The sequence below is a fragment of the Vicugna pacos genome, chromosome 10 (genome assembly GCF_048564905.1).
Source record: "Vicugna pacos chromosome 10, VicPac4, whole genome shotgun sequence".
In the NCBI taxonomy this organism is placed as follows: domain Eukaryota; kingdom Metazoa; phylum Chordata; class Mammalia; order Artiodactyla; family Camelidae; genus Vicugna; species Vicugna pacos.
In genome coordinates, this window is record NC_132996.1 from 50,729,142 (window position 1) to 50,750,985 (window position 21,844).

General features: G+C 46.4%; 1 protein-coding gene across 1 annotated transcript in view; it reads left to right on the plus strand.

Moving 5' to 3' along the window:
* The window catches only part of KIAA1549L (KIAA1549 like), a 239,186-nt gene that overhangs the window by 188,557 nt on the left and 28,785 nt on the right, over positions 1–21,844 (plus strand). Inside the window, exons 15-16 of the mRNA XM_072969762.1 lie at positions 3,906–4,123; positions 10,739–10,868. Of these exons, the coding sequence (XP_072825863.1) occupies positions 3,906–4,123; positions 10,739–10,868 (348 nt within the window). The remainder of the gene's footprint in view (positions 1–3,905; positions 4,124–10,738; positions 10,869–21,844) is intronic.

The following is a 21,844-nucleotide window of genomic DNA, read 5'->3' on the forward strand; positions in this document are numbered from 1 at the left end:
AGAGAAAAATCACTGTAATCACTGTAATTTCACTACCCGAACATATCCTCCATTTTCATTTTTTTCCACCTTCTCTTCCAGCTTTTGAGCAAACTCGTGTATATTTTAGCATCTCATCATATACAGACAACTTTATATCTTGTATCTTAAGCATCTGCTGTATTGCTGTTGTCTTTCTGATGATCACTGTGAATGACTTGGTTGAGTTAGGTGTACCATTGATTGGGAAACTAATCTCTCGTTGTTCAAACCTTCCAGGCATTTTTTCTGTCTTTAGTTTTGGTTTGGTTTTGGTTATTATAAGTAACGCTACAGTGAATCATCTCATGCATGACTTTTAAAAACTTTTTATGTTGGGAATAATTTTAGATTTACAAAAGAGTTACCATGATAGCACAGACAATTCCTTTACCCAGCTAGCTCTTTACTTGGCTACCCCTAATGTTAACATCTTATGTAACCATAGAATAATGATCAAACCCAGAAGCTTAACATTAGTACAATGCCATTGACTAATGTGCAGACCTCATTTGAATTTCACCAGTTTTCTTACTATTGTCCTTTTTCTGTTCTGGAATGTAATACAAGACCCCACATGGCATTTAGTTGTCTGCTGAGTCCCCTCCAGTTTGGGAGAATTCCTCAGTCATTCTTTGTGACCATTTTGTCTTGCATGACCATTACGCTTTTGGAAATGCTGGCCGGTTACTATGGAGAACGTCCCTCAATTTAGATTTGTCTGATGTTTTCTTATGATGGGATTGAGATTATGCATTTTGGGCGTAACCACGGGAGTGATGTGCCCATCGTATCAGGAAGTCCTGGATACTGATATGTCTGATTACTAGCGATGCTGACTTTCATCTCTGGCTTTGAACTTCTCTTAGAATGTTGTCTTGGGAGAGATTCCAGAAATGGGATGCCATGCTAGCTTCTTCTCTTTACTAGTTTTCTCAGTGACAAAGCACATGAGGAAACAAAGACTTGGGAGATACTACTAGCCTAGAGACATCATCAGGATCCTGGCTGGGGAGATCTTTGCAATAGTTAGAAAAAAAATATGTCCCCCAGTTTATGTTTCTTCAAATGCAGTGAAAATAAGGCATCTAAAGATGCAGCCTTCAAATGCAGTGAAAATAAGGCATCTAAAGATGCAGTACCCTTGGGTGAATTTGTTGCTAGAATGACCTAGCAGTGTGGATTGTCAAGACTGGAATCTCTACTTGCACATAGAAGCACGTCCCTGGCATTTGGGAGCTTATCTTAGAGGAATGGAATATAGTTACTCAGGCTCGTGCCTTCTGATAGCTGCGTGCATCCCCAGACGGGCTTTTATAAAACACCACACTCTCACCACAGTAGACACAGCTAATGCGTGGTATCTAATCCTCCCAGCTCCCAGGTTTTGATTTGCACTGTTATCACCTGCTTCTTGCCCCTTCCTCTTTCCCTCCTAAAACAAGAACCAGAAAGAATGCAGCCAGATGACTCTCACGAGAGGAAGGAAAAGAGAAGTTCTAAGACTTCCGGGCAGCCTGTTGCCTGTCTGCCTTCCTTTGTACGCCCTGCTCCTGCCCCTACACCATCCCCCATGATTTTGGGCTTTGCTCAGCCCAAAGCTCTCCCACCCCCACCTGCCCCACTCCACCCAAGCCTGCTCACCTTAGTGCCCTGTGCTCCCAGAGTTGCTCGTGCCCCTTCCCCTTGTCTCTGTCAAGCTGCCTCTCCCTTAGTCTTAGATATAAAGGAACCCTGCACAACCCACATTAACAATAATAACATTTTAAAGCCATTCTCAGTGCCCGGCCATGTTGCAAGCATGCTGTGTAGGTGAACTCAGGCCATCCTCAGAGCAGCCCTAAGAGGGAGACCGAAAGACTCTGAGGCACAGAGACATTAAGTAATGTGCCCAGGGTCACACAGCTAGGGAAAGACAGAGCTGGGATTTAAACTCAGGAAGTTGGTTCTGGCTCCAGAACCTACACCCCTAACCACAGCTTTGTGCTGCTCCATCATTAAGATGTGAATGACTGAAAGCCAGAGAATTATCTTCCCACATGTGTTTTGCTTGTTAACCCAGTAATCTCTGGTAAACGTTTCATGAACGAGTGAAAGAGAGAGATTAACTTTAGGAGATTCTTCCCCTGTGTTAGACAAGTAAGTTTGGCTCAAGAGGGGACGTTGTGCCCATGCTTGCCCGTGACAGTGTGGGGAACCTGGGGGAGCAGAGGGTAGCGGCTCCCTCAGCAGAAGGGAACACTGCCCGGCCTTAGTTTTTGAAGTCTTGATGTTCTGGCAGATTTTAAGTTAATTACCGACATAGAAGAGACTTCAGAAGAAGAGCTTAATCAAGTATTGTCAGCAGCACGTACAGTGAGTCAGGGATTCATGGGCCCAATTGGCCAGAAGCCCAGCATTCCAGGCTGTGGGGCCTCCATACCTGGGGGACTTTCGAGTCCAGGAGGGACGCAAAGGGGTTAAGACAACTGTACTGCCCCCGCCACCCCTCTGCCCTTGGCATTGGCTAGAGAAATGTGAAAGCTTCTTTGTGTCCTGGGAGTCTCAGGGAAGCCAGCTCTGCATCCAGCTGTGATGCACTGCCAGGTAACGATTGTCTTGGGCATCTTCCACTTGGAAAGACCCAGCTCTGGTAAGGCCAGGCCAACCCCAATCCCCAGCCACTCCCCTGGCCAGTCCAGGGGCTGAGATTTGGGACCCTCTTTACTCCTTTGTCCTCTCATTCTGAAGGGCAGTGTACTTAGCGGCTAACTGTGCAGACTCTGAACTTCATCCAGGGTCAAACCCTGGCCCCACCTCTGATTGTCTGTGGGACTTGAGAAAGTTCCTTAATCTCATCTGTAAAATGGAGAGTGAAATAACCTGCCCTGCGGGTTGTCATGAAGGTTAAGAAGACTTCACACTCAGTGACTGCGCATCATGGACCCTGTAAGGGGAGCTCTCACTCTTACTTGCCAGCTCCGAGCTTTACTAACTTACCTTTTGGGGCCTCAGTTTCCTCACCTATCACGTGGAAGTCATCCCCAGACTCACCAGACTTTCCATGCTTGTCCCTTAAGATCACAGCTATAAAAATGCTCTCTACACGATACGTGATTATACAGATATATTCAAGTCTGATTATAGACAGCACTTGTGGTTCATCGTGTCACTCAGTGTCAGGCAGATTTCATCATTCAGCTCTGCTTGTGGGTGTAACATCCTTATCACTTGTTGTTTATTTAGCACAGTCATCTGTCTGTATCTTTGACAGGTGAGCAGGAACTGCTTGGCAGTGGTGGCCGTGCAAGCCTTCAAAATTACCTACCTTTCAAGAAAGCTATAGGTTGACAAAAATAAGCTCTTGAAAAAAGGGTGGGAGAGTGGGGAGACCTTGGGAGTAGGTTGTCTGCTCCCCCTTCCCACCCCCTTCATTCCAACTCAACCCCACCAGGAACTAGCTGTCTTATCCAGCTGGACACCAGCCAAATGGCCAGGGGAGGCCACTGGGCTCCTCAGGGCTGGAGCTAAAGTCAGGGCACCAAGTCTAGCTGGGCTGCCAAGTCAGAGTCTCCCACCCAGGGGAACCAAACGGGTTTAGGCATGAAATTAAGGCCCACACCACAAAGCTAAAAGTGCAGAGTCAGGCCTAGGCCTGCGTGGACTTGAGTAGATGGGCGAGGGGGCCTGGCGGGAGGTCTCAGCTGACTCAGGCAGGCGCCAGGCCCCACGCTGTTTGTGTCCCACTCTAAGGCGCTGGTCTTGGAACGGGACGCAGGTGCGTCTGGCTGGCTCAGTGGGCCAGAGGAGAAGCCCAGGATGGCTTTTCCTGGAGTTGTGACCCTCTGATGAAAGCTCTCCATCAGAGAGCTGGTCGGGTGTGGGCCTGAGACTGTCTGTCTCCCCAGGTGAACAAAGCCCTGAAGCAGAAATCGGACATTGAGCACTATCGGAACAAGCTGCGCCTCAAGGCCAAGAGGAAGGGGTACTACGACTTCCCCGCGGTGGAGGCGAGCAAGGCTCAGACGGAAAGGAAAAAGATGTACGAGAAAGCCCCAAAGGAAATCGAGCACGTTTTGGATCCAGACCCAGAACTCTGTGCCCCGTTCACTGAAGCTAAAAGCAGGTACAGTCTCTACGGGAGTCTCTCAAGGTCGCTGTGCTGTTGGTGGGTTGATGGCAGCGGGTGCCTTGGGCGATACGGTCCGGGTCTCCGGATCTGCTTGTTACCGTAGTACCGTCATCTCCGCGGGGTGCTGGTCCCGGCCGCGCTGACCTGCCATAAGCCTGGAAAAGAATAAAATTGAAGCCATTTAAAAAAAAAAAAAAACTTGTGGAAACAACCATATTTGTCCTTTAGCTTAATGACGTTTTCAAACCAGTGGCTGTTTCAGAGCTGAGTGAGGATAGGATTATCATCCAGCTGGTTAAGCAGCTTCCAGATCAAGGGACGTCGTATTTGCCGGTTATTTCAGTGGCTCCTGTGCGAGAAAAGCAAACTCTGTGCCTCGCCTTTTCGTTCAGCTTCAGGGAGTCCTTCCTGCGTGGCCGCTCAGGCCTCCGTGCTGGGTTCCTCTCTCTCATTCACAGACTTGCTCATTCGTTTGACATTCGTTGCCAGCCACTGGTACTGGGCGCCATACGCAGTGCCGAATACCATCATGAATACCGTCACGAGTTCATTCGTTCAGCATGGTGGGCGGGACAGCCCAGTCACTGCTCTTGCGGAACTTAAGATCTGAGGGGAGAGAAAGGCCAGGACCACCCCAAAAGTTTGTGGCTCGCAAGTGCAAAGGGTGTTTGAAAGAGTCGAGAAAGGGGGCCTGGCCTCGCAAGGGAGGGCTAGGCCTGGGGGTTGGAATTGGCTTCCTTCCAGACTTTGTTGCTAACTCAGCAGAGAGTGCCTCACCTACTGGGAAGAGGGTTAGAGGTTAGCACAGCTAAACAGGCCCACCTCTCTTCTTTGCCCCCCTCCCCCACGTAAGCACTTCCTCAGACGCATTCTCATGGGTTGAGACCATCTCTCTCAAATACATGTGCTCCTTGGCAGCAGCTCGTTGGCTTTGACCCATCTCGTAGCTCTGGCAGATGTGCCCTCCACAGGCTGGGGCGGGGGCGGGGGCGGGGGTGCAGACGGGACAGTTCCTGGCCTGGGTGAGTATTTATTAAAAGCCAAAATGACTGTGTGACAGGCTTGGATGGAAGCCACAAAATCAAGCTGGGAGGTGGGGATAAATTTTGTGACTGGAATGAGCATAATTTATTCTCAATAATGAAAAGAAGGAATGAATGCTCAACAAGGCTTCATGTGCCAGGCCTCTGTCTAGGCTTGGTGGGGATGACAGGCTTTTGATCTAAAATCACACAGTGACCATGATCACAAGCACGTGTCCCGTGTTGATAACTATCGAAAAAAAGAGAAGAAACTATGTGGATTTTATGCAGGGGGAGCTGGGGGCTTTAGCTTTTGCTTTGCGCTTTGAGACTTTTTGCTCCAGGGGTCTTTTGTAGACTGGAGTGCGGAGCTGTTTTTCCTGGGTTTCCTGCTGACTCTTGGAAAATGAATCAAAAATCATACACAAGTAAGAGGAACTTCGCTTGGAAATTATTTGAGAAATGAATGAAAATTTCAGTTAAGGTGTTTAATAAGGAGAATGAACAAAACTTTTTTTTTCCGGCGGGGGGGGGGCCTCCCCACTGCCTGATAAGGTCGGGCCAGATTCTCAAGGCCCTTTGATGGTCTGCTGATGCTGTGAGTGTAGAGTCAGTTCTGAGTAAATGTCTGCTGAAGAAATGATCTGATGACCTTAAAGCACCAAAAATAATTTTTTTTGGACCAGTTAAGGGGAAAAGAAGGGATAACACAAGTCAGGTGAGGTGGGGGTAGGAAGGGAGATGGGGTCAGCAAGAGATGGAGACGGGGAGGGAAAGATTAACAGAGGAGAGTGACAGAGACTCAGGAAGCTCGGAGGCGCTATTCTTGTCACTCGGTGCAGTTGCCTCCAGGCCTTGTCTACTGCTGCCTACTGTGTGTTACCAGTCCTCACAGGGCAGAGTTACCTGTTAATTGCTCTTCACAGTTCAACTTTCTAGAGGTTCTGCTCTCAGTGACCCAGCCACTGCAAGGCACAAGCCCTGTGCAGGTGTGAGTGTGTCATGTGTGTACGCACACACGTGTGGAGATGGGGTACACCACTCCCCCCTTCAGCTCCAGCCCTGGTTTTCCTATCCACGCAGTTAGGGATTTAATTTAAAATCCTTCGGGGGTGGGGGGAGGGTATAGCTCATGCCTAACATGTACGAGGTCCTGCATCCATGAGGTCCTGGGTTCAATCCCTAGTACTCCCTCTAAAAAATAAATAAGTGAAACCTAATCACTTCTTCCCACCAAAAAAAAAAAAAAATCCTTATTTTGTAGGGCCATCTTCTTTGAATACACTGCTACAGTCTTCTAATAAAGGCTCATTTAACCACTCCCCCCAACCCAAAAACCAAACAAACAAACCCACAGGTCCCCTTAGTGGAGGGATGGGGGGCTCTATAGGCCAGCAGCATCCTTCTTACTGTGAGCATCCAACATGAGCTTCCCCACTAGAAGTGCCAGGTAGTTAATGTTCTCTGAGCAGCCGTAGTCAGTGATGGATGGGCACTGATGGATAAATACCCCTGGCAGGAGAACTCCACACTGTTGTAATAACCACGTTTTCTGGTTTCTGTATTTGATGATTTGACATCTGGGGCCTTGCCCTTGGTGAAACTGCCCATCCCAGGGCTGTCTAGCCAATTCCTAGAGATAGTAAAGGCTCCCCTGCAAGTGCCCCTGTCATACACAAACCAAACAAGCCAGAACCCAGCTGCCTGCTGCATACAGGGCTCTTGCACTCTGGGCCCCAACCCCTCCTGCCCAAATCACCCTGGCCAGGTACTGCTGCCAAGTGCAAGCTCGTACTGCCTCACTGCATGACAGGCCAATAAACTGAGAGACAAGTTGTTGGGGCAAGGAATAGTGACTTGATTTGGAAAGCCAGCAGACTGAGAAAATGGTGGACTAGTGTCCCAAAGAACCATCTTACTCAAGAATTGAGGCTGCTTTTGTACTAAAAGAGGAAGGGGTGTGGCTGGTTGTTGCAAACTTCTTGGTGCCAAATCCCTTTGTTCTTGCAGCTGCCCATGTAGGTCAAGTCATGATGTTCCTGTAAACCTCCAATAAGACAAATACTATTTTCTGTTCTGCAACTTTTTGTCTCTGTATGAATGGAAAGGTGTTATACCTTTAAAGGTCAGAGCCTTGAGAATGGGCTAGCCTACATCCTGTATGTTTCAGGCTGTAGGCAACATTCTAAACTTACAGTGAAAGCAATACAATACAAAGGTTAAAGGAAAAGAAACATCCAATATAGAGTCAGCTTTGTTCTTCCCTGTTACAGTACTAGACAAACAGGGACAGCTCCCATGCCCCCAGAGTCTGCCAAAATCATTCAAGCAAACTGCTCCTAAGCCTGCTTACCCTGCCTTGCCAGTTCTTTCCTGTGAAAACCACAATAAAGGCTCCTGCCCACGTTTTTTCCTCACTCCCTCTGCCTCGTGACTGACCCTGGTGCTTCCCATGTGGCCCTCCGTGGTGAGGCGTGCCCCTTCCTCTTGAGATTTGTGAGTATACGAGCTGTCTTTTCAACGGCAGTCATCTCCTGATCTGTAGATTTTTACCGTACGTGAATAATAATGAAAACTACATTTTAAAACAACTGTCTCCCACACTTCTGTAGTGAGTTTGAGCTCCAAGTGCCTGACACACTGATCTGCTCTGAATCACATCCTTTATTGGCCTCCTTCCCTTCCCTCTCTCATTTTCCCAGTTTCCAAGTTGTGCTTCCTGGAACCCTCTCCCAAATAGACCACTTCTACTTAAATCATCACAGAGCCAGCTTCTGGGGGAACCCAACCTAAGGCAATAACCTACAAAGACAGAGTTGCTCTGATAGAAGCAGTGTCTCCTTCTCCTCCTTCTCAGTGGCTCCAGTCTGTCTTTATGGAACCCCAGGCTTCCACAGAACACAGTTTGGGAACTACTTTCTTAAACTGTAGGGGTTAATTCCAAGATCCTAAAAAAAAATTCAAATAAAATGTATCATTATCCTCCCAGCAATATTTTCAGAGGTTGAAAACTTACATTTCAAGTTTGCAAGTTTCCAAATTTGTTAACTTTTAAAGAGTATAGCAACATACCAACAGGAAATGAATACACCTAGTGGAACTCAATAATTAGATAAACTAAGTAACTTCTCTACCTGAATTCTCAATTTGTTTCTAGGCACACATCAGTGGTCTGGTCCATTTGGGATCCACGTTAAAGAGCAGACTTTAAACTGTATATAATAGAACATTGTCTTTGATGGAAAGGAGACTGGAGTGTATGCCAGTATCTAAGGTCTCGCCCACGTTCATGGTTCTTGAAAGGGCTTACACAGTCTCACTGTTGTATTTCTAATACTTCCAAAATAACCTACTTAAATGTCAGTTGCTAATCCTAGTATTTACTCCCCCACCACCCTTATTAGTAAATCTTTTCTAAATGGGCTAATTGGCAATCTCAAGACAGTTGTGAAGTCTGCTTTTTCAAAAAATGATTTGTATTTAGGTCAAGGGCAAGAATTCTTTGGGGTCTACCTCAAAGTGTGAATCACTCAGATTCTGTTTCACAGGATTGTGCTCCTTTCCTAAAGGAAGCCTTTAATTGCAGATAACCATAGGGCACGGATTATAACATTAGGTGGTAAACTCCTGTATTAGTCAGGATTCTTTTGGTTGCAAATGATGGAAAATCAGCACAAATGGGTGAAATAAAAAGGGAATTTACCACTGAACAGATCAAAGCTTCAGACGTGGCTAGATCCCAGGGGTTCTACAAGGTCTTCCATGTTTATCTTGCTGTCTCTTCACTCTTTGCTGGCTCCTTTCAGGCAGGCTTTACCTCATAGTGGCAAACTGGCTGCCAGCCACTCCAGGCTGTCTCCTGTCTTCTTAGAAGCCTTAATGCCAAGACAATGCCTCTTTCCTGGTTGTTGTAGCAAAAGCCTTGAGACTTAGTCTCATTGAACCAACTCATGTACCTCCCCTTTGACCAATTGTTATGGCCGTGGGATTGTGATGCTATGATTGTCCAGCCTGAGGCACATGCCTGTCCCTAGAGGAAAACTAGCCCCAAAGAATATCATCGTCCACTTACCAAAAGAATTTTGTCCCAGGAGCCAGGCAAGCAAAGACCACAAATGCTCTTTAAACAGGTGTAGTGAGGGAGTGGGTCTAATAGTGTTTGTTTTCTTCCCTAGGCTAATTGCAAGGGTAGTGTTTTGCCTTGGGAGTTGTAATGTCCACTCTAGACTAACAGTGTGCGACTGTCATGCGATGGCTAACTGAGCGTGGGGTCATGAGAAGGTATCCGTACCTTCCAGGCTTCCCCACAGTCACCAGGAATAAATAATGCAACCTCTTCACCTTCAACCCATGAATGGGGAGAATCTTAGAATCGAGACACAAAATAGTGGTGCTTGGGGAGTTCCCTGAAGGCAGATGCTCTGAAATGCAAGTAATTTACCGAGGGAAACTTCTTGTTGGCTGAGAAGGAAGTAGTCAGTGATTTTATCCCACCTTTGTCACCCTGTGGGATCATGTGAAAGTCACTGCTCCTAAGAGCTGCCTCTTGTGCAAAAAGAAAAGCAGAGCCACAGCCCTCACAACCTCACAGCCTTCCCTCCTCAAAATATTCTTCTAATGTCAGTGGAAACAAGACAGTGCTGACAAATTCATGCATTTCCTAGGGGGAGCCAAGTAGAGCCTCTGAACATGCTACTTGCTCCCTGGGCCTGAAATGCACTGTGCCCAGATTGGCATGTGGCTGGCTCTATTTAGGTGTCTGCTGAAATGTCACCTCTCCAGAGAGGCCTTCCCTGACCATCCTGTCTAAAGTCATCCCCCATCCTAGTCACCATCTGTCACAGCTCCTCAGTTTTCTTCATAGCCCTGATCACTCTTGGAAATGATCGTGTGAATCGAGTGCCTCCCTCATTAGAATGTAAGCTCAGGAGAGCAGGGCCATGTCTGTCTTACTCACCGTGGTTCCTAGCCTCTTCCACAGTGCCTGATACACAGTAGCCACTCATTGGAAGATGGACGGATTGACTGGATGGGCCCCAGACTGCCTCTTGGTTTATGGCTCTTTAGCCCAGAAGGGACCCCACCGTGGTGAAGGCAGAAATGAAAATCTATCAACAGTTGTGTTTAAGAAGTTCATTAGCCATAGGGTTTATTAACACCTCATGGAAACCTGCATGTGAAATCAGAAAGATTAAAAGGAACAGGAGGCTGCTAAGTCAACAAAGTCAACGAAAGCAGGTTTGTTCTTTCAACGTTAGCTGTTCTAGAGGGTCAAGGGAGAGTCCCTGTCATCGCCATCAGCAGAATTTTAGATGAGGTTGCAGTATTGCAATTGATTATAGTTACCGAGTCTCCATACGAAAGAGCCTTTCCAATTCAGCCAAGTTGTTAAAGCATCTACAAAAAAAAAAAAAAATCTTTTTTCCACTCTTTCTGCAGCCCCGATGGCCAGGGAACAAATACCATCAATTCTGAGATTTGCGAGGCAAATCCAAACCCGTCATTGGTTGCCTGTAGTTTGGATCAGTGGAGAATTCCATCTGTCAAGGCATTTGCTGCATCATAACAGTTGTTGAATTTTCTTCAGGCAACAGATGAAGAACTCCGTCTACCGAAGCCGGCAATCTCTGAACAGCCCGAGTCCAGGGGAAACGGAGATGGACCTTCTGGTGACTCGGGAGCGACCCCGGCGTGGAATCCGAAACAGCGGATATGATGTGAGTCTCTGGTGGGCCGAGGTGAATACAAGCTTTGCTTTTCCCTGACAGCAAAGGGGATAAAAGCATCCCATAATGTTTCAGTTTGCTGTGTGTTTGTGGAATTTAAAAATGCACTAAAATGTTTTCTATTTTATTATTCCTTATTAGCTATTTTGCAAAGTAAGACTACTTTGAATGTGTCAGAGTAACAGATTATTGCTCAAAAGATCTCCATGTCTAAATTCAACCATTTCATGAATAGTACATTATTAACCTTAAACTCAACAGCAATTCTAAATGTCCTTAATTTTTTTTTTCCCCTTTGTCCTTAGAAACTCAGTAGGAACCATGACCGCGGGTTAGAAGTCATTTGAATATAGGCTTCTTTTAATCCATAGGACTGTTGAGAGGTTGGACTTGTTCCTGATTTCATAACTCCTCAATATGCTGTGGAAACAATGAGATTTCCAACAGAGCGATTTGGTGATTTCACGTGATGAAGCACATGCTTCTGTGCAGTGATGCTCCAAGCTGCAAAAATGCTTCTAATCCCACCAAGCTTCCCCAGATGATGCTTCCTGTCAAGTTTTACATCCTGTCTCATGTCGCTGTCATGAGCTCACGTGGACGATACTATGCTGAGATGTTCAATTAGTGCTTCACTTGGCCCCAGGATTTCAAATAGTCTTAAATATACTCTTAGGTTTTATGAAAACGTTTCTTTCCCTTTCTCCTAAAATGGTTGTCTAATTACAAGTAAAATATTTTCTATAACAAGAGTTATGATTCAAATATGTCCAGATAGAATTTTGTTACAATTTATGAGGTTGTAATTGGGAAGTGACTCTTGATTTCTTAAATATATGGTGCTGATTTAAAGGCCAGAAGCTATTTTCCCTCTAGGGATTGGTCATTGTCACAAAAGCTTACAGTGGCATTTTTAAATGGTTCAACTGAAAACAGAGTATTATACTTAATTTGAATTTCTAATTACCTCCCTTACATTTAAAAGCTTTGTGTTGGTGGTGATACGCTTATCTTTTCTTTCTTTTTCATTTTTCATAGAAAACAGTTTGATACTTTAGTTTTATAAAATTCCAGATGCTTTGGGCAAGTCTTTTTTTTTTCCTCCTCCAGATTAAATTATTCAACGTTAAGTTTTCTCCTCATACAAATATGTCTTATACCAAATGTGGTCATCAATTCAATCATCAGCTTGCAGTTAGAAATAGGGCACTTGAAGTTTCCAATTAATCTTTCCCTGCCCACAGTGAATATTTTTCCTGGGTGCTTGTAGTTTAGGGAACTTTTTCTTCTGCTTGGGAATATTCTGCTGAGGTTTAAGAGGATTCTTAATTTATTTTAAGATTTGTATTAATGGATTTCTCATGAGGTTCTAGACAGACATTTTCACAGTTTGAGGAAATAGGCCAGAGGTTTCCCTGTTAGTCTTTTGTTTTGTTTTTGTTGTTGTTGTTGGTTGGTTGGTTATCTGAGGGGGTAATTAGGTTTATTTATTTATTTTAGTGGAGATACTGGGGATTGAACCCAGGACCTCACACATGCTAAGCCCATGCTCTACCACTGAGCTATATACCCTCCCCACTAATAGTCTTGAAAAGAGAATGTTACAGTTTGGGTTTTTTTTTTTCTTTCTTTCTTTCCTTTTTACCACTGTGCCGTGACTGGAAGTACTCACTTAATAATTTTGGAAAGTTGTGTTAGGGCAGAAGAAGAGAGATGATTTTTTTTAAAGTAGGTTGCTCACCCCGTCACAAACATGTATAAATACTTCAATTACAATTACGTTGAGGGAAACCCACTTCATCCAAATAGATTTTCTAAATATATGTTTCTTTGGAAAGTGCATGTGATCACAAAATGTAAGCAAATATAAATTTCCTTAAGAGAAAGTGACCGTCTAGGGAGCAGTTTTAAGAATTTAGAGTGTTGATACTAAGAACGATCTTGCTTCCTCTATCTCCTCCTGTGCCTTTTAATCCTGTGAAAAGTACTAGCTGTCATTTACCAACTGTGCACTCTAGACCAGTCCCTGGTCCAGTCTGTGCATGTGTGCTATCTGACTGAATATGCACAGTCACCAGTCAGGTAGCTACTCTCATTATGCCTGTTGTATAGGTGAGGAAAGCAAGGCTCTGAGCAGTTACATAATTTGTTTACCCAAGTCCAGAGCCCAGCCCCTTAACCACCATGCACCCACCACCCTGTACACCTGTCTTCTCATGACACAATGTATGTCCTGTATTTCTGATCTTTCCAAGATGTCAGGTCTCACAAGAATGCTTGCATGGATAACTCACACAAGCAAAAAGTGAACCAGCAGATAAAGCAGAAAAAGAAGAGTATAGTTTTAAACAGTGTATGCATTCACTTTCTGAATCTTGATTTTCCAATACTGCCGAGGCACTCCTGGCAAAAGAATCCATTAGCTCAGCAGTGAACAGGTCATTCAGCTGGAAGCATGTCATACTTCCTACTGGGTTTAGGGATCTTGAAGCCTGGACAACATTTTCTAGTCTTTTCTGCCAGATTAGGGAGCACCAAAGGGACTGGCTTCTTGACATGGTAGAAACAAGAGCACCGGGAGATAGATTTACGTGTGAATTTTTCAAAGGTTGCTGGCTTTAGAGCCCCAGAGGAAACGCCCACATATAAAAATAAATGAATAAGTCAACAAACAAGCCAACAAACATACGCTCCACGGGCAAGTCACAGCCCCAGGACTGACGGCTGCTTGGATTGTTTCAGAATTTTTCCACGGAGCAGGGGGTATAAGAGCCTGCGGAAGAGGGACTCTTAATTCCAAGGGGTTTGGGAATCACTGTGTTTTGCAGCAGCAATTCTCAACCACTCGGCCACCCTAAAGGACGCACCACACTCCTGGCAGTAACTAGGGCTCACGAGGGTAGCAATTTTCTAGGAGGAGTCACCTGTTTTAGAAGAAGGCATGATTTTAGAGAAGTGTCCAAAACTGATCAGTCCTAAAAAGGCCAGCCTATATCATTAAACTAACTTTGAAATTCATTGAAGTTCATTCCTCCCAGTGCACAAAGTGGGTAGAAAAAATGATAGCCTAATATTTCAAAACAAAAATAACTATTCCAGATTATTTTTTTCAAATGTTATTTTCTATGTGAGAGACACAGAAAAGAATGAAGCAGTGAGGAAAGGAAAAGAAAGTGCTCCAAATGTGAATTCTCAGGCAGAATTAAGACCCGCCTGATTCTTCCTATCAGCCAAATTGTTAACCCTTGTATGTAGATGATGAATCAGCCTTTGCTTCCGAACTGCAGGTAATAATCAAATCATTCCCCGGAAATAAAAATGCACCTCCTTAACCTTGATTTGCATTTAGAGTTCAGAAGCCTACGACAGGAATAGGGTCAGCTATGTGCCTCAGCTGTGAGGGAGACTCTGAAAAGATTGTTTGAATCATAATGTTGAAAATGAATGCTGACTTCTCAGAAGTAGAGAGCTTTACAGGCTATTTCCCTTAGCTTCTCTCCAGCACCTTGTCTGAGAGTCCACCCCCTGGAGGTACTCACACAGCATTTGTGGTGGACTGTTGGCTTAGACCCTAAAATGTAGGCAGTGAGTTTGAAAATGTTAAGGAGGATGGTTGATCCGTTGATGCATCTCAGAAGAGGTGATGTCGAAGGTTCTGCTGTAACCATCACAAGCACCAGCACAATTTTTGGGGAAATGACTTGAAATGTTAGCGAAAACCAGATGATTTTACAGCTTAAGAGTCTATGTAAATCTACCAATAGGGGTCCTACAGCAGGCAGGGTGCAGCAGCAGAAAACAGAAAACATCGAGCCATTTTCAACAGACGAAAAAGGTCTATAAGGAATTAGGTGCTCCCCAGATTATCAGAGGGCTGGAGGAGTGTTCCAGGGAAGACTGAGACCAGAGCCACAGGGCTGGCCCTGACCAGGGGCTGCTGTCTGTGCCCCAAGGTGGGGCGGCGGGCTGCCCTGGAACCTCCGAGGAGCCTCATTTCTTCAGTCCAGACCGCACACTAGTGCATTCAATTGACAGAACCTAATTCTCGGCCACAGCACCGCTCACAGAGGGCCCCACGTGCATGTTAGCCAGTCAGCCTTGGTGCCACAGGAATGCATGCAGCAAAGAGGCTGCCGAGGCCGGTCCACCATCCGCACCGCGGCACCAGGTGAAAAACGAGGTGAGGGGAGAATTCCCTGGCAGAGCAGTATTTGAGAAGCAGTTATGGGAACTAGTGGAGGAAAGTGTAGCCAAGGGGAAGACGGAGGCACCACTCAGAGCTCAGTCGCCAGTGCAGCTGCTGGCTCGGGTGCCTTGTGTTGGGTGTGATGGGGTGTTTGTCTTGCTGGCCTCTCTGGGCTGACCATGCCGCCAGTTCTCTCTGTTTAGGTGAACAGTGGTTACTGGCAGGAGGCCAAGGAATCAGAACAGTTTTTTGATCGCTTCCATTTGCAGGGAAATGAAATATGATCTGGAAAGCCTGTGACTGCCTGGGATAGCTTGTAGCAAGTCTGGGGCCTTCTCAACAGACTTGAAAATCCTGTTATTAATGAGGAGTCTCTCCTGCTCACCCATCCCGCCCCCTCCCCCAGCATCTTACGGCTTTGGCATGATAGTCAGAGACCAAAGCAAAGCACAGGGATGCCCTGGCACTGCGTGATGTGCCCAGTTAAGGGTACAAGCAACTTTTGGTTCCACTGGGAAACAGGTGGTTGGATTTGGGGATTGGGTCTTTTACCTGCTTGTTGCCCTTGAATTAGGTGCTTTGTGTTGACCCCACCCCCACCATCAGCACCGCCTTGGCATCCCACCTAGAACTCTCTTACATACGTCTCCCATCTCTGCCTTTCCTTTCCCTACATCTGCCAGCGAGTTTAAGCTGTTAGTAACCCTGGTTTGATATGTTGTCCCAAGTTAATTTGTAGCACACTGCGTTTTAACAGGGGCCTTTAATCCCAGGGAAATATCTGTTGGTGAGAAATCAGGCTCCCTGGTTGAGACTGAGGCAGAGGTGGAGGTGTTTGGTGGTGCAGGGAGCCTTTTGGTGTCATCGAGGCCTCCCTGGGCTGGTGGCTGCCCAGAAAGGTACTTGTTAACCCTGCAAAGTTGGAGGCTTCTTGACAAGCGGGGAGCAGGAGGTGGATTCTTGTTTGCAGGCTTGGAGGCAGGGAGGCCAGGCTTCAGGATGGCCTAGTGACCCCACCTGGAGCCAGGCCTCCCCTTCAAGGCTTCCCTCCTTTGCAGGCGGCTTCCCACCGGGCAGGAGACCAACAGCTTCCCTTCCTTAGTGAGCACTCAGGTGTCATCTGCCTGCCCGTTCGCTCTGATTCCCTGTGCTCTGGATGCTGCCGGCTCCTACTCTTGGTACTCGCCTCTCCTGGATCCCAAGACCTCTCAGCCTCTTGACTAGCACAGCCATTCACCAGGCCGGGGCCCCCAGCATGCTCTCAGAGGACACCTGGAGGGGAAGGGAAGGAAGCAGGGCTGGACAGAGTTAAAAGTCGGGCTATGCTACAGGAACTACAAGCCCTCGGCTGAGCCCATGGGGAGCTCTGTAGCTCACATGGCCCTGAAGAGTTGTCTCAAGTTTTCGAGAAACATCTGAACTCTTGTCCTTTAATACTGACCAGTCCCTAGATGTCCTTGGGTAGAAGCAGCTCTGGGGAGCTGAGGACAACTTCCAGCGAGAGAACTGGCACTGCCGATTCCCACCAATGCCCGGGGAGGGGAGGGCCATTCCCGATGACAGCTGAGGGCTGGCAGCTGGCAGTGTGCCCAGCAGCCCGGGAAGGAGTCCTAGAGTCCTGAGCGGCCCAGCACCGTCCACTCCACACGAGTTCCTTCCAACCTCAGTGCTCCCAGGCCCACGTGTGGCCCCCAAACCCCCACAGGAGCCGGAGGCCAGGGGACAGATGACAACACCCCTTCATTTCCTCTAGTAAACATTTATCAAGCGCAGTGGAACCACTGCATCATATGTGCTTTGAACATACGCAAATTCAACAATATAGACCCTGAAAGACGATGGGAAAAAATTTAACTCTTGCCCCCAAAATTGGCTTTTGCCTATATTCTGTCATGTTATACATCACTATGATCTATTTCTTTTTACATTTACTCTCTAAGATTGTACACACAGGCCATGCATGGTGTACTACGTGGATGACATAAGGAATTTTCAAAGCTTTTATTCTACATGATTTTTGTCTTCTCTGCTGGCATTAGCCTCTAAGCCCCACATGTGATTCCACTGTCCTAGCTGTGTGAGGCTCTCTGGAGAAGAGAAAGGTGGATTAACTAGTGCTTACCCTGATGTGCTTTTGCAGACTAGAGGAGGAGACAGGTAGAGACAGATGCAGCGTGTTGTGGCAGTGACCTTGGATGGGAGCAGGGAGTCTCCCTGAGGGTCTGTTGCTGTCTGTCCCACGGCTGCCAGAGGAATCCTTTTAAAACACCTTCCCTTGTTTAAAATGCTTCAGTCGCTCCTCACTGCTTGGGGATTAGACTCAAACTTTAAGCTTCCGGCTCAGGACTCACTTCTGTGGCTGCCCAGGCACGCCCTTCTAGCTGATGCTGGCCGCTCCTAATCCACCCCTTGGCTCCGGCCCTACATGCCCTTCCCAGACTTGTCCTGTGGTTTCACATCTCTACTCCTATGCATGTGCACATCCCTCTGCCCAGAGCGTCCCTTCCCCCTGGCTGCGGGCAGACCAAGGTTTCTCAACCTCGGTGCTGCTGATATATGGGGCTGGATAATTCTCTGTCTGGAAGGCCGCCTGTGCATTGCAGGACAGCAGCATCCCTGCCCCCCCCAGCCCCCATCCCTGGCTGCCAGTAGCACCTTCCAGCTGTGACAGCCAAAAAGGGCTCCAGACATTGCCAAGGGTACCCTAGGGGCAAACCTGTTCCCAGTAGACAATTGCCTATTCAGGCGATGCTCTCAGAACTCGGTTACACATTATCTCCCTGAGAGTCCTTTCTCACACATCTGCGGTCTGACTTAGATGCCATCCTTGGTGTGCCAGTGGCACCTGGGTCTCACCCCAATCAGAGCCTTACTCCCTGTCCTCTCTCGGTGAGTTTACTTGTATTTTTCCCCCTCTCGGCTCCTCAAGGACAGGAACTATGTTTTATTCATCCTGGAAGCCTCAGCACTCAGAGTAGGAACCGGTGCATGTTAGATGCGGTGTCTCTATTTGTTGAGCAAACGAACAAACAAGTGTCAACCAGAAGTGACTCCTGAGCTGAGACTTGAAAATATGGGGCAGATTTAGCTCTGAGCCATATAAACAGTTGATTAGACTAGCTTAACAACACAGTAGACAAACGTGTGTTACTGTTTGAAGTTCAGTCTAAATGGTGGTTATCAGTTAGGATGCTTTGGCTAAAATAACAGAAAACCCAACCACGTCAAACTGACTGTAATCATTAAGGACACGTACTGGGTAAAGTCATTCCGGTCCTGGTCTGGTGGATGCGCCAGCTCCGTTTCCCTGGGTTACACAGCGCTGTCTCCCTTTGTGCACTGGGTTCATCCACGGGTTGCTTCTCTCTGGTAGGAAATGGCTGCAGCAGCCTCAGGCCTCAGGGCCTCAAGGCTGCATAGTCCTTTGACCAACGCAAGAGAGAATCTCTCTTTTCCCAGCCCTGAAGCAGTTTATGGGTTTTACTCTCACTGAGTCACTGATCAGGTGCCCTCCCCACCCCTGTATCAGTCACTGTAGCAGTGGGGTGGGGGGAGGAGGGGTTTACACTGATTGACTTGACAGTCGGACCTCACCAGCAGAGTGGGGACAGGCTTAGTCCCCCCGGACCCCCTGCCTGAGGACCCAGGGAGAGGAGTGGATGGACGCTGAGGCCATCACAGGACCGTGGCTGGGCTTTTTCAGGAACAAAACTAGCACAATCTTCCATGTCACTTGTCCCTCCCGTCTCAGCTGTGGGAGCGACAGACACATCCTTGATCGGCCGTCTATAAAGGGGAAGGTCAGTATGGTGGTAATCCCAGGACCACATCTCCTCTTGGTGAGAGTGGGGAGACCTGGGGAGTCCTGGCTACAGTTCGAGGTTGTGTTTTGCAGGCAGATGGAGTGACAAAGAGGGATTTTTCAAGAGGTGAATGGAGGACGAGCAGATCTGAGTTGGCGGCGGGGAGAGCGGTGGGGAGAGACTGGTCCTCACAGTCTGCTTGCTACCTGCAGGGCCAGCTCAGCTAAGAAAATAAGAAAAAGCAGCTGATGTCTCACCTCAAGAGCAAAAAAGCAACATAGCTGCCATGAGAGAAAGCCATCCTTATGTGTTTACTTTCAGGCTGATTCTTTTTTAAAAGGTATTTGTCATTAATTGTCTCTGGCTCGTATATCGTTGTCAGCGTTCACAGGCAGTGCTGCGTAAAGGTTATGCCCCTGGCCTCTGGAGCTAGTTGAGATGTTCCAGCTCAACTACACACTGGCAGTGTGATGCTAGGCCAATCACTTCACCTCTTTGAGCCTTAGTTTCTCCATCTGGAAAATGGGCCTTATAGAGTTGTTGTGAGAGTAAATGAGTTAATGCAGGTAAAGCACATAGAAGATGCACAGTGAACACTAGCTGCTGTAGCTATGGCCAACAGACTCCATGGGGGAGAGGGGGTACTCTTTTTTTCTGTTCCTTTCCATTTTAGCCCTTTAGATATCTCAGAATCTGTCCTTGCTAGATAGAGCTGTGACTGATGCTGAGTTGAAAATCAGGACCCTGGGGCAAATTTTGTAGAGAGCCTTCAAATATTTGTGCTTTAGAAATGAAGTGCCTGAGTGAGACAAAGTGATGTTGCATACATTTGTGTTTCCTGGAGAGTGTGGCCTTGTAAGACGTCTGTCCACTTTGGGGCTCATAACTCAAGAAATTCTAGAATAAATGACTTCAAGAGTCCTTCATCCCTCCCCTTCAATTCCATGCTCGATAATACCATCTAGTTCATTTTAGACCTTTGGAAATATCTTTTACTAACAAAACTTTTGAGCAGAAATTCTCTAGGCTTCTTTTAAGATTAATTCTTCAACAGTCTCCCATTGCCCTTTGAAAACAGCCCAGCCTTCTTACCATGGCCTTCAAGACCCTGCATGACCTGGGCCCTGCCTGCCTGTCCAGCCCACTCTCCTGACAGTTGGAGCTTCAGCCTCATGGTCCATGTATTAGTCAGCACAGGCTGCATAACAAAGTACCACAGACCTGATGACAAACAACTGACTTTATTGTCTCACAGTTCTGGGATCTGGAAGCCTGAGATCAAGGTGTTGGCAGGGTTGCTTCCTTCTGCCATAAGGAAAGGATGTGTTCCAGGCCTCTCTCCTTGGCTTCTCGATGGCCATCTTCTCCCTGTCTTCACATTGCCTTCCTTCTTTACATGTCTGTGTCCAAATTTCCTCTTCTTAGAAGGACACCAATCACATTGAATTAGGGCCCACTCCAATGACCTCATTTTAACTAAATTATCTCTGTAAAGATTCTATCACCAAATACAGTTGTATTTCAAAGTAGTGGTAACTAGGATTTTGTCATGTGACTTTGTGGGGTCTTTGAAGTGGGTAGGGAGCACAGGTCAGCCCACAAGTCTGCTTATCTCTTCCTCAAATACTGTGAGTTCTTTACCATCTCTGGACTTTCATAAGCTTTCTTTTTCATTATTATTAAATGTTTTATTTTCACTTACAGGCTTTCTTATGATCTTTGCACCCCTTCTTCTTCTCCATAAATGTCACCTCTTCAGAGAGGCCTTGCCTACCATACCCATCAAACTGGCTGTGATGCCCAACCCATGTTGTTCGTTTTATTAAGGCAAAATTTGTATATGGTAAAATGTACAGGTCTTTAGTGTGCTATTGGATGAACTTTGACAAATATGTATCCCCCTGTAACCATCAGTCGGGTCAAAATATAGAACATTTCATCCCCTCCAGAAAGTTGCCTCATTTCTCCTTTCAGCCAGTCTTTACCACCAGCACCCCAGATGGCAACTACTTTTCTAATATCTACCATGCAGTTTTACCTGTTCTTGAGCTTCATGTAAGTGGAATTATTCAGTATATACTCTTTTGTGTCTGATTTCTCTTGCTCAAAATTTATCTATATTTTGCATGTTATCTATATTTATTGTTACTAAGTACCACTCCCTTGTATAAATACACCACTATTTGTTTATCTGTCATCAAATTGTTGGACATTTGGGTTGTTTTCAGTTTGGAGCAACTAGAAAAAAACTGCTATAAACATTTTCACATATATATTTTGTGAACATATGTGCTGTAGGCTAAATGTGTGTGTCCCCCTAAAATTTATACCTTGAAATCTTAACCCCCAATGTGTTGGTATTGGGAGGTGGGGCTTTTGGGAAGCAAGCAGGTCGTGAGTGCAGAATCCATGAATAGATTAGTGCTCTTATAAAGGAGATCCCACAGAGCCCCCTCGCCCCTTCCTCTGTGTGAGGACACGGTGAGGAGTCTGCAGCCCCAAAGAGGGCCCTCACCCGACCATGCTGGTGCCCTCGGACGTCCAGCCTGCAGAACTGTGAGAAATAAATGTTTGTTGTTTATAAGCCACCCAATTTGTGTTATTTTATTCTAGCAACCTGAACGGACTAAAATAATATGTTTTTTATTTATCTTGGATAAATACATAGGAGTGGAATTTCTGGGCCCTAATGTAGGTTTCTGTTTAACTTTTTAAGAAACTACAAACAGGTTTACAGACTTGCAACTGTTTACCTTCCCACCAGCACTGTGTGACAAGTCTGGTTCCACCCCTCAACCTCACCAACACTTGTGATTCGTCTTGAGTTTAGCCATTCCAGTGAATGTGAAATGATATAATTTTCCTAATTACTAATGATGTTGAGCACTTCTTCATGCACTTACTGGACACGTGTACCTTCTTTTATTGAGGTGTCTATTTGAGCCTTTTGCCCAATTTTTAAGTTAGGCCATTTGTCA